The 10,993-nt window shown below is 37.0% G+C and overlaps 1 protein-coding gene across 1 annotated transcript in view; it reads right to left on the bottom strand.

Annotated features, from left to right (window-relative positions):
• Positions 1-274: 274 nt before the first annotated feature.
• LOC123372662 (sperm flagellar protein 2-like) overlaps positions 275-10,993 on the bottom strand; it is a 64,697-nt gene continuing 53,978 nt past the window's right edge. Inside the window, exons 11-19 of the mRNA XM_045020939.1 lie at positions 9,396-9,615; positions 8,732-8,862; positions 6,911-6,992; positions 5,862-5,935; positions 4,948-5,051; positions 4,141-4,397; positions 1,932-2,040; positions 1,033-1,194; positions 275-421 (exon numbers count right to left, since the gene is read on the bottom strand). Coding sequence (XP_044876874.1) covers positions 400-421; positions 1,033-1,194; positions 1,932-2,040; positions 4,141-4,397; positions 4,948-5,051; positions 5,862-5,935; positions 6,911-6,992; positions 8,732-8,862; positions 9,396-9,615 — 1,161 coding nt within the window. The 3' untranslated portion in view covers positions 275-399. The remainder of the gene's footprint in view (positions 422-1,032; positions 1,195-1,931; positions 2,041-4,140; positions 4,398-4,947; positions 5,052-5,861; positions 5,936-6,910; positions 6,993-8,731; positions 8,863-9,395; positions 9,616-10,993) is intronic.

The raw sequence follows: 10,993 nt of genomic DNA, 5'->3' as shown, positions 1-10,993 counted from the left end.
AGTTACCTCAAGGAAGTAAATTATACCTGCTGGACAGCTCCTTTTGAACATTTTAGAACCTCAAAGTATCTGTGAGAAGCTGTGAAACTGACTCATATAATTGGAAAAGGTAGACAGGCTGTTCAGAGGTTTGGGACAATTATTTAACAGGAAATACGCTCTAGTTAATCTTTTTTTGAAATACACTGAAAATATTTATTATTTCCCAGGATCTGTTCCAAACAGCTAAGAAAGAGCTCTATAAATAAGTTTGCTATGGCTGACAAACCTTTGGCTGATTTGGACTTTGCAGGCATAGGCTCCTTATCTTGAGAAGGAGATTCGGTTTCCTTATTTTTATCTGCTAGAACTGTTAGTGTCTCAGCTTGTGGCAAAGGGGTAGGAACTTCTTGCTTTTTCTCAGCTTCTTTTTTTTCCAGTTCTTTTCCTTCAACATAATTTCAATAAAACACATAATCTAATAAAAGAGGTACTGTAAACATATTATTAATTTTGAACCAATAAATCTTGAAGATTATTTTCAAATATGTTTTTACTTTTGTTTTATGTATTTAAATGGATTAGCATTAAAAGAAAGCTACATTTAAAATGGGTGCATCCATTTGCCTTTGCACAAGCCGTATATTTATAGACTTGCTGAAAATATGCCCTTTTAAATTAAACATAACTTGACAATTTTTTCTCTCAGTTATACCACTGTAAAACTAGAGTAACATCAGTTAAGTTATTCAGTGTGTCTGGGAACAGAATTTGGCCCAGGCTTACATAATCCATATATACATATATACACATCAATACACATACAACAGCTGAACAACTACCAAAATTCCGACGTTGGTATTTTTGTGAGTCTGATCCAAAGCAAAGTTTTGCCATTTCTGCAAGTGAATATAGCTTTTCATGGGCAAAATAATAAAATTTCACCTAATGTGGGGAAATCTATTTGCCTCCACAGTGTAATACAGATCTTTGTCAATAAAATATATAGTTTTAATATTAAAGTTTCCATATGAAAAACATGAATTCAAAAACTTACTTCTATTCTCTTTTTTAGCAATTTCCTCCAATAAGATTTCCTTTATCCTTTTACACAGAAGGTTCTTTTCTGTCTCACCATTAACTTTCACTAGAATATTTTGTTGCACTGAAAACCATTTCTCCAGTTTTGGCCAGTTGTCTAGAAAGCCCGCAATCCTGTGAAATCATATCAGTGTATAATTTTAAAATCAAAATGTTAAAACAAATAGTGAAAAATAAAATCTTATTCCCAACCCAACAAACACATTTAATAGCATAGTGTACAATCTAAATCTAATGCCAATCCTGAAGATATTCTGGATGCAGAACTCTCAGTGTAGATAAGGTCACAGGTTAAACTAATCTTCTGTTACATCATCATTAAAAATCAATAATTATTAATATATTAATATAAACTAATTACAAATTTTAAAATGCAGGTTGTTGTCCCTTTAAATTTGCTTGTTATACAAAATTAAATATTTAGTGCAAATGATTTTAAAATAAAGTATAGTACTATTTTTGTATTAAAAAAAAAAGAGAGAAAGATAAAAGAAAGCCCAATTTTGGAAATCTAATACCCTAGGGCAAATTTAGACACAACATGCACTTATGCATCACATGATATAAATAAGTAAATAGCTGTTTTGATATGAATTTGAAAAATAATATTTGCAAGACTTTGAAAAGTAGAGTATATGAATTATTTATTTGGGAATCATTTATACTATACCAATAAATGAGGATTCCTACTTGGGCCCCACTTCAGCAATTTCCTAAGGACATCCTTAACTTTAAGTACATGAATGGTGTCATTAGAAGTCAAGTATACTTTGACTACTATGTGCTTAAAGTTAATCACATGCTTCAGTACTCTGCTGAAGTAGAGCCTTACTGTACTAAATATAACAAACCTATGTTGTATCTGGTCCCTGACTAAATCGATCTTCTCTCTTTCTTTGAGTTCAAGATCTGAAGCTTGATCACTGTCTTCCAGCTGAATCTGTGATGACCCTGATTTATCTGTTGAGTAGAAAATACCAGAGACTGTTGAAACAAGTTACTACATAGACTTGTTCTGTGTTCCTGTTAAAAAGTTTATCAAAATGAAACACTGACTGGCTACTTCACTCCTTCATTTTTAAAACTGGCTCCATACATTCTACACAAAGGAGATGGTAATACAGTACTTTATTAGGAATACATTCTCATTAGGTTCCTGGGACTATGGCATTTACTGTCAAATTTTCAAAGGGCTTTAGCAGCACAATCCCTTTAAATTATTGAGAATTGCAAATCTAAAATTCTAAGGCCTTGTCTTCACTGCATTGTTAGCTCTAGTTCTAACTCAAGTTTTACCTTTAACCCACCTTCTGTTCACACACAAAAATCTATAGCTAGAGTTAAGTGGTGCTTTAAGCTAGCTTGAGCTAGTTGGTCAAAGGGTATAGGTTGAAGCTCAGTGATGTTGGTGCCTGAGCTAGTAACACCTTAGGGATGCAGCAGCTCATGTAACAGCAACTCATCTACTGCTAATCCAATCACTCTGTGCTGCTAATCAAATCACTGTGCTTTCCCAGTGTGGCCATCTCACTCAGAGATAGGGTAGCCTGAGCGGAGTAACTCAAGTATACTAACTTCGGGTAACTATGGCAGTAAAGACAAGCCCTATGTCATTCTTTGGACGTTAAAGGGGCATTCTCCTTTCAGTTTGGACAACATAGGTTCTCTTCAAGATAATATGTTCCTCCATAGCCATCATGTATAAGGTGACAAAGAAGATGTGGTCTGAGTGGAGTGTAGGGGTGGCCATTTCGTGCCCACCTTATCTTTGACTCTATAATACAATGTGCTTTGGCTATTTTGTCAAAAACAATTATTCCTGCATCCTCACAGGAGTAAATGAACACACATACTGAAGGCAGTGATCAGTGTGGAGAGTAGTGGTGCCACTTGCTTGGGTGTACACCTTCCCTCTTCTCCCTTTTGCATCTCTCCTAGTTTTCAATCATTGCAATATGCGGCCCTCAGAGAATGATGTCTGCACATGCACAATTAACTAGTCACATTTCTGCACTTGCTGTATTCTATATTTTTTCTACTTGACACTTCATTAAATTATGTGGCACATCAGCTGGTGCCAACATAATGCAGATTTAAACAAACACAGCATTTTTTGGCTGCAGGCAGATCTTGAAAATTAAGGAAAAAAAACTACAATAGTTTGAAAGTACCTGCACTAATGATGTATAGTAACTCCATGAGATCTAGTGAGATTTAGAGAAATTTGTCAGCAATGATTTTTTGCTCCAATGAATATAAGTTATTGTGAGACATTCTCGTAAATCTTGAGATAACTTCTGTAACTAGCGTGTGATTAGTATGTCATATATATTTAGTTATACACTATAGCAGAAATATACAATCTGAAGTCAGAGGCCCAAAAGGAGCCTGAAAAATATTAAAATATAGTCAATAGCTTCCCTCTTTTTAGAACTGCACTAAGGGTACATCTACACTACCTGCCGAATCGGTGGGCAGTGATCAATCTATCAGAGATTGATTTATCGCATCTAGTGTAGATACGATAAAATCGATCCCCGATTGCTCTGCCGTTGACTCCAGAACTCCACCGTGGCGAGAGGCAGAAGCAAAGTCGACAGGGGAGCGGTAGCAGTCGACTCGCTGCCATCCTCACAGCTAGGTAAATCGACCTAAGATACGCGGACTTCAGCTATGCTATTCTTGTAGCTGAAGTTGCGTATCTTAGGTCGACCCTCCCACCCCCCCCAGTGTAGACCTAGCCATAGAGAACAAATCTGATGACGAATCTAAACAACACACAATTCCTATCCATCATCGTCAGGGAAGATACAAGTACATTTTTAAGAGTTTCTGGTATTTGTTATAAAAATTATGTAAGTTTATATGTGATTTTACAATTCAGCCCACAAACTCCTCACATGTAACCAATCTGATCCTTGGTGTTGTAAAGATATGGCAACCAAGCAGCACATTAATGACTTTAACTCTCTTGGTGTCATAAGTACTTTGTATTTCCCAATTTATCATGATATGGGTGTCACTAAGCTTTTAAAATATATGCAGTGAAGTATAACTCACCCTTCATGCCAGCCACGCGTTCCAGCACTGTGGTGTCTGAAATGTCTAATAACAGAGCAAAATCAAATGCAGGTGGGGATAAAGGTGGATCTTTTGGGGCTCCTGGGTCTGTAACTAGGGAGGGCTTTTTAGACTTCTCATCCTTTGTTTCTGCTTTGTCTGAATCACTCCCTGTAAGTGCTTTTTCAAGTAGTTTTGCCTGGTTTATTGTCATTGGAAATCCATCCATGACCCATCCCTTCTTCTGTGGTGTTCGTCTAAACATAAACAAGGAAGTATAAACATGTAGAGAAACTACTTTAACTTAATATTAACATTTATAATACAGAGTTTTCCTATAATTCTCTGATTTGAAATTAGATAAAACAAAATACCATGACAATTCTATAAAATAACAATGTATGTCATTAAAATTAACACTAGAAATCAAAAGATTTTCCAAACAGAAAACCACAGAAAACAGGACTAAAAACAAACAAAACAAAAAGACTGCAATTTTCTGGAACAAACACTGTGGGCTGATCTTTATACCATGAGAAAAGATGCCAATTTTCTGTTCTCTGCCAACATGCGGAACTACAGTAGTAAATAACAGATTTCTAGAGGGAGGTGCATGCCTTGCTCAACTTGCCTATTCGTTCAGAGGAGGTGAAAACTATTCCATGAGTAGTTCCATCTATTTCAGTGGGACTACTCGCGGAGTCAGGTATTATTCACCAGGAGCAAGAATGGCAGTATCTACCCCTAAGAAATATATAATTATTTAGCATATAATTATGTTTGAAAGCAAACTACACTATTTCATACTTAATAGCCTCCACCATGATGTCAACTAGCAATTCATCAGGAATATTTTTTCCTTTCTTCAACAATTTCTCTGATGCTGCACCAAGACAGGCACGAACAGATAGCTGTGAAAAAGAACAGTTAAAAGGATATGTAGTACTAATATCATGTTCAAGAAGTTCTGAGCACTAATTGTTAAAGTGTATGCATTCCACTGCACACTTAAAACACATATTCAATTACTAATAAAGGCAAGATCCTCAGCAGGTGTAAACTGGCCTAGGGTCTTGGTCATTACATGCAAAAATTAATGTTAGGCAATGTTAAGGTTGAAAAATGAAGCATTTAAAAAAATCAGGAAATTCAAAGTTAAGAGGACTGATTTGGATCTCACTCTGGTTTTACACTGATGTAACTCTACTAACTCCAGTGGAGCCCAGTCCTGATTTCCACTAGTGTAAGATTATAATCAAGACTGAAGTTTTTATAGCAACCAAAGTCATGCTCTCTATAGGTCTTCAGGATATTCCCACATCCTGTTTGTTGAGTAAGGTACTACTTAGTATAAGGCTAACATAATCTAGCCCTAAGGAATAAACATTTTAATATTGGTAGGACCAATATAGTAACAAATTCTGGGAATGTTCTGGATATAGTAATAAGCAGATTTAAAAGCATGGGAAATATGAGATGAAGAGCTATTTGTGGATAATTCTGATGACACAGAGGACAAAGCCAACACAGAAAACAAATCTAAATTTGTGTAGTTACTTTGAGTAAAGTTATCACTTTTCATATTTATATAAAATACGAGCCTGTGGCATGGTCCATAAATTAAAAATAGTAAGAGAAAAGTGCACTATTAACTGGTTTTGTTTAATATACAGACATTTAATATATCTGTACATGGTGGAAGTCAAAGTCAGTTTACATACTTTGGATACTTCATCCTTACTCTCGCTTGACTTCATTTCTTGATGAGAAGATTCTTTTCCAACAAGACCATTACCTAGCAATAACAAAACATCAGCAAATATTACTTTTATTACATTAACATTTATTCTTATGGATGCATAATATCATTACATTATATTTTTATTTAGTGAGTACTGTCAGCGTTCTCTGCACTGGTCAGAACACAGGGGGAGGCACAGAAACTATCCCCAGGAGCTTGTTATCCATAATTATTTTACTATAATTTCTCCTTTTCAGTCTATTTATTTATTAAGAGACAATCCATCAAATTCTTACTCACATGAATAGACTTTACTCCTGAGAACTGACTTCAATAGGGCAACTTGCATTAGTAAGGACTATACACAGGAGAGAGAGTTTTCAGGACTGTAAGCTTTTCAGGGCAGGATTCTTGTCTTCATACCTCTCTATAAAGCACCGAACATATTGTTGTCACTCTCCAAATATAAAATAACTACTATTTTGGTTTTTTTATCCTCCTCACACTACGTGATGCCACAAATAGTCAGTAAGGAATATGGCTTAGTCCTGTAAACACTTCTGCATGTGCTTGAGTTTACACACACAAGTAGTCTCATTGATTTCCATGAGACTACACATGTATCTGAAGTTAGGTATGTGTGTATGTGTTCATAGGTGTGGGGGATATGTCCATGACAAATTTCAGGTTTCAAACTTCAAACAGTTTTTGCTGGAGTCATATTCAAAAAAGGGAGGTTAAAATTTTCTGCCCAAGCGAAAAGACTATTTTCAACCACCATATTCTAATACAAGGAGGCTGAAAAAGTTTCAACCTCAGAGTGAACATTCTGGAAAACTATGAGTATGCGGAAACAAGGGTTATAATAGGAACTTTTGCAAAGCATGAGCTGTAGTGGGCACTAACAAACACCTGCGAGAACATATAAGCAAAAAATCAGCAGGGGATGGAGATATCCTCTTTTTTGCCATTCAAATCCAGCCATCAAAATTATTTTAAAAAAATCTAATTAACTCTACACATTTTTACCTTTGGTTCCATCAAGTGACATGCTCTTTGGCACTGTTTCAGAAACCTGAGATGCTGAAGCTGAAGGAGGCCTCTTCAGGACCTTTTATAAATTAAACAATCACAAACCACATTTCTTAGTTTTCATAACATTAAGCAAGGATAGTTTTTGGATGTTTTAAAAGTATTTTATTGAATATTCAGTTATTTAAACATATATAAACTGACTGTCAGGTGCATAACAGTAAGAAAAAGTTATTAATGTCATCCTGGAATATGAGTGTAAGTAGTATTTTGATATTGAAGGTAACTTAAAAGCAAATGAAAAGTTGGGGATGGAGTAACAGGAAAGAGGGTTGTTATTCACTCCTGACACTACTCAAATTCAGGTAAACAGAGCAGGCTAGAAGGCAATGATCACTTTATTCACTATGGTCCTGGTCCTGCACCACTCAAGTCAGTGGGCATTTTGCCATTGACTTCAATGGAAGCAGGATCAGGTCCTATATAATCTAAGAATGGTTTGCAGTTGAGGTTGAAATCATCATTTTGTCACACTGCACAAAGGGAATATTCTGGCATTTTACTTATATCCAAAGGGAGTACTCTTGCATGGTAACAACACATTAATCTACAGTGCTATAGATGGGGCTGATTTACTCTTTCAGTATGAGGTTAAGCTATTTTTCTGTCACTGCAGTTCTTAAAAATAATCTCTTTCTCCAGTGACTCAAGATTTTAGTGCATTAATATGATAAAGGATGATCGGGTCTGTACTCCTTTCTATGCCTATATTCAGTGTAAGGTTCCTCCTACTTAACAGAGCATCCTAATGTGTGATTATTACTAGGCAGCTCCACACCATGTGGACTAACAAGACTTTCTTATAGGCAGGACTGGTATCACCACCTATTACTAAGGTTGCCAAACACTCCTCATTATCAGCCTTTTTTCAGTTTCTTATAACTTTTCCAAAATTTAACTATTTGGGCTGAAATTTTCTATGCTTGGTGTATTTGGGAAAATTTCAGACAAAAGGGTTCAGATGTTTCCAAGACTGAGGTTAAGGAAAAATACATTGTGTTGACCTTTAAAAAAATTATGGTGACCTTTTCTTTGAAATGGTCTGGCATCCTCATGCTTTGCAGCAGGGACCTGAAATCTAGAAAAGCGGTGACCTTTGTGAGTGGGGTGGACCTTTTTCCATCCCCGTGACAATCCACCTAAATTTAGTCAAATTATAAGCCTTTGAAAAATTACCTGTTCATGTGTGCTCAGTAGAGACTTGCTAGAGCTTAACAGTTAAAACTTCAGAATACTCCCTCTTCTCTGAGCATGCTTGAGCCTCTCACAATCCCAGTGTTGACCAGACTGTGCATGTGCCATCCCCACAGAACAACAGAGCATACTACAAGGCTACCGAGTACTTTCTCTGTAACTGCTGCTCTGAGTAAGGGTAACAGAGCTGGGGCCTGGAACTGACAGAAAGGAGGCTGTGTCTCCTGTGCTCTTTATGACCCTCCTGCTGGTACCCAGGCAGAAAGGGAGCAGGAAGGAGTCTGCTTTGAATAGAGAGGGGATAAAGCTGAACATGGGGAAATAAAGGGAGTAGATTGGGACAAGGAGTCTGGTGATGATAAAAAGAACGCCAAAAAAACACTATTAAGGTGTCAAAGCCAACCCCTCAAAAGTTAGGAAATGTCAGAATTAAGATTGCCTGTGCAAGTCTTCTATACCTGACTCATCTCAAAGAAGAGGAAGGAACATGACCAATATACTTTCCCCCTAGCCTGCTTCGCTGTTCCTTATAACAGTTAAATCTGAAATGAAACTTGCACTTACTTCATTTTGTTTCCCAGAACTCTCTGCTTCTCGTGGAATCAAGCTGCTTTCACTTTTCATTTCACTCTCATGGAAAGCTTTGATGCTGTCCTGGACCAGAGTTTCAATAGACAATACCTGAATGTTGCAAGCTAATAGACAGAAACATTATTGTGATAGGTTTCCATTTTGGAAAGAATGGAAAGAGATTATTAAATGCAATTAAACTAATTCTGACAAGGCAGTTTTATTAAATGCAATGCACACTTCTTTTGGTTTGGGTTTTTAATGGAGTTTGTTCCCGCCAACACTACACTACAGCCTGTACAATGTACATTGGTAACTGCAATTAGTCTGTTGACCATTTTATAGCCATCTACAGAGAAGTTTTGTGAAAACATTTCTCACAGTTCTTTACTTAATAAATTCTGAAGCAGTAAACTTATGAGGTACAATGAATTAACAATACACTTTTATATTCAGGAACTTTTACTTTGGAAGGTAGAGAATAAATTCCATGGAGCCAGACCTTGCAAGTTCTGATGCATCTGAGGCACCTATCTTGCAACGAGCTCTGCAGGTGCAGGGATCTGACCACAAAGAGCTCATTGTAGGACTGGGGCTTAAAAAAGTGTAAACAAACAAACAAAAAAATAAAAAAGTCTACAGAAAAAAAACCTTCTACCTTCTTCCAAGAACTTTACACAGGTGCTTTTTCCACTAAAAAGCTTTCCTAAAACACATCCCTGGATAGGAAACGGAGGAAATACAGGTGGTGGGTGTTCAGGCATTGGAGGGTAGACAATGTCCATCAATCTATGAACCACATGACCCAATATATTGTTATTAGGTGGAGGTTTGCTTCCACTGTGCTCTTCAGGTGGGCACCACTCCCCTACCATACTCTGTATCAAAAACAAATCAGAGAATAATTCGTGACTATGCCTTGTATTTCATCTTTTAAAAGATAAATTCACAAATAAATAAATATTTTGCACTGCTAGAATGCTGTATTTCATCCAAAGATATCACAGGTCTTTACAAACATTATTAATTAAAACTCATTCAAACCTATTTGAGATAGGCATTTTATGCATTTTACAGACCAGTAAGCCCATTTTTATCCATTTTACAGAGAAATTAAGTAATTTGACTAATGCAATAAACAAGTCAATGGCAGAGTTAGGAGCAGAACTCAGGAGTCCTGACTTCAGCCCCCTACTTTAAATATTAGACAACACTGCTTCCCTATTACCAAAAACCAACATTGAGCTAAAACTTTCAGTAACACATTGACAATTATTTGATTTATTTCATAGGCATTTAGTTAAGAAACCAAATTACATAGTGTTTTAAGGGAGGAAAATAACCATGAGAAATGTGGGCCAGGTCTATACTTCAAACTTTTGCTGGCACAGCTACATCAGTCAAGGGTGTGATGAGGTATAATCTCTGGCCGACATAGCTGTGCTGGCAGAAGTGCCTCGCATAGATGCAGTTACACAGGCAAAACTGCATTTTTGCTGCTTGTGAGAGGACAGAGGGCTGGAATAATCAATCCTGGCAAAAGCATAATTTTGCTGGTATGAGCTATGTCCAAACTAGGAGCACTTTGTTGGTACAGTATACTAGTATAGCTATACCAGCAAAGCACTCCTAGGCCTGGTCTACACTAGGGTGGGGGGGAGTCGAACTAAGGTACGCGACTTCAGCTACGCTATCGAACTACCTTAGTTCGAACTTCTTACCTGTCCAGACGCTGCAGGATCGAAGTCCGCGGCTCCCCCGTCGACTCCGCCACCGCCGTTCGCGGTGGTGGAGTTCCGGAGTCGACGGGAGCACGTTCGGAGTTTGAACTATCGCGTCTAGATTAGATTATCGCGTCAAACTCTGAGAAGTCGAACGCTACGCATCAACCCGGCAGGTAAGTATAGACCTACCCCTAGTGTTGACCCAGATGTGGTTGATACTAAGAAAACGGAACATTTTATTAGGGTTGGATAATTCTAACTCTCTCAAAAGACTTATTGAGAAGACAGGCCATTAAACAGCTTCAAGAGGACAAGTTTTGGCTTCCAACGACCTGGGCTAGATTCACGCTTGTAATCTAAAGGTTAAACACTTCATTATCAATCTTTTATGTCATCCAGTTCTCCCTCTGAGCACTACTGAAAGACACAATATGTATTCAGTCACACTACAGGTAAAATATAAAGCTATTTTTCCTATGTCTATTAACAAATAGATATTGTCACAGTGTATTTCACACACTTCAAATATAAA

This window comes from Mauremys mutica, chromosome 6 (assembly GCF_020497125.1).
Source record: "Mauremys mutica isolate MM-2020 ecotype Southern chromosome 6, ASM2049712v1, whole genome shotgun sequence".
Lineage (NCBI taxonomy): Eukaryota > Metazoa > Chordata > Testudines > Geoemydidae > Mauremys > Mauremys mutica.
The sequence above is the reverse complement of the archived record's forward strand: the minus strand, read 5'-3'. Positions and strand labels throughout refer to the sequence as shown.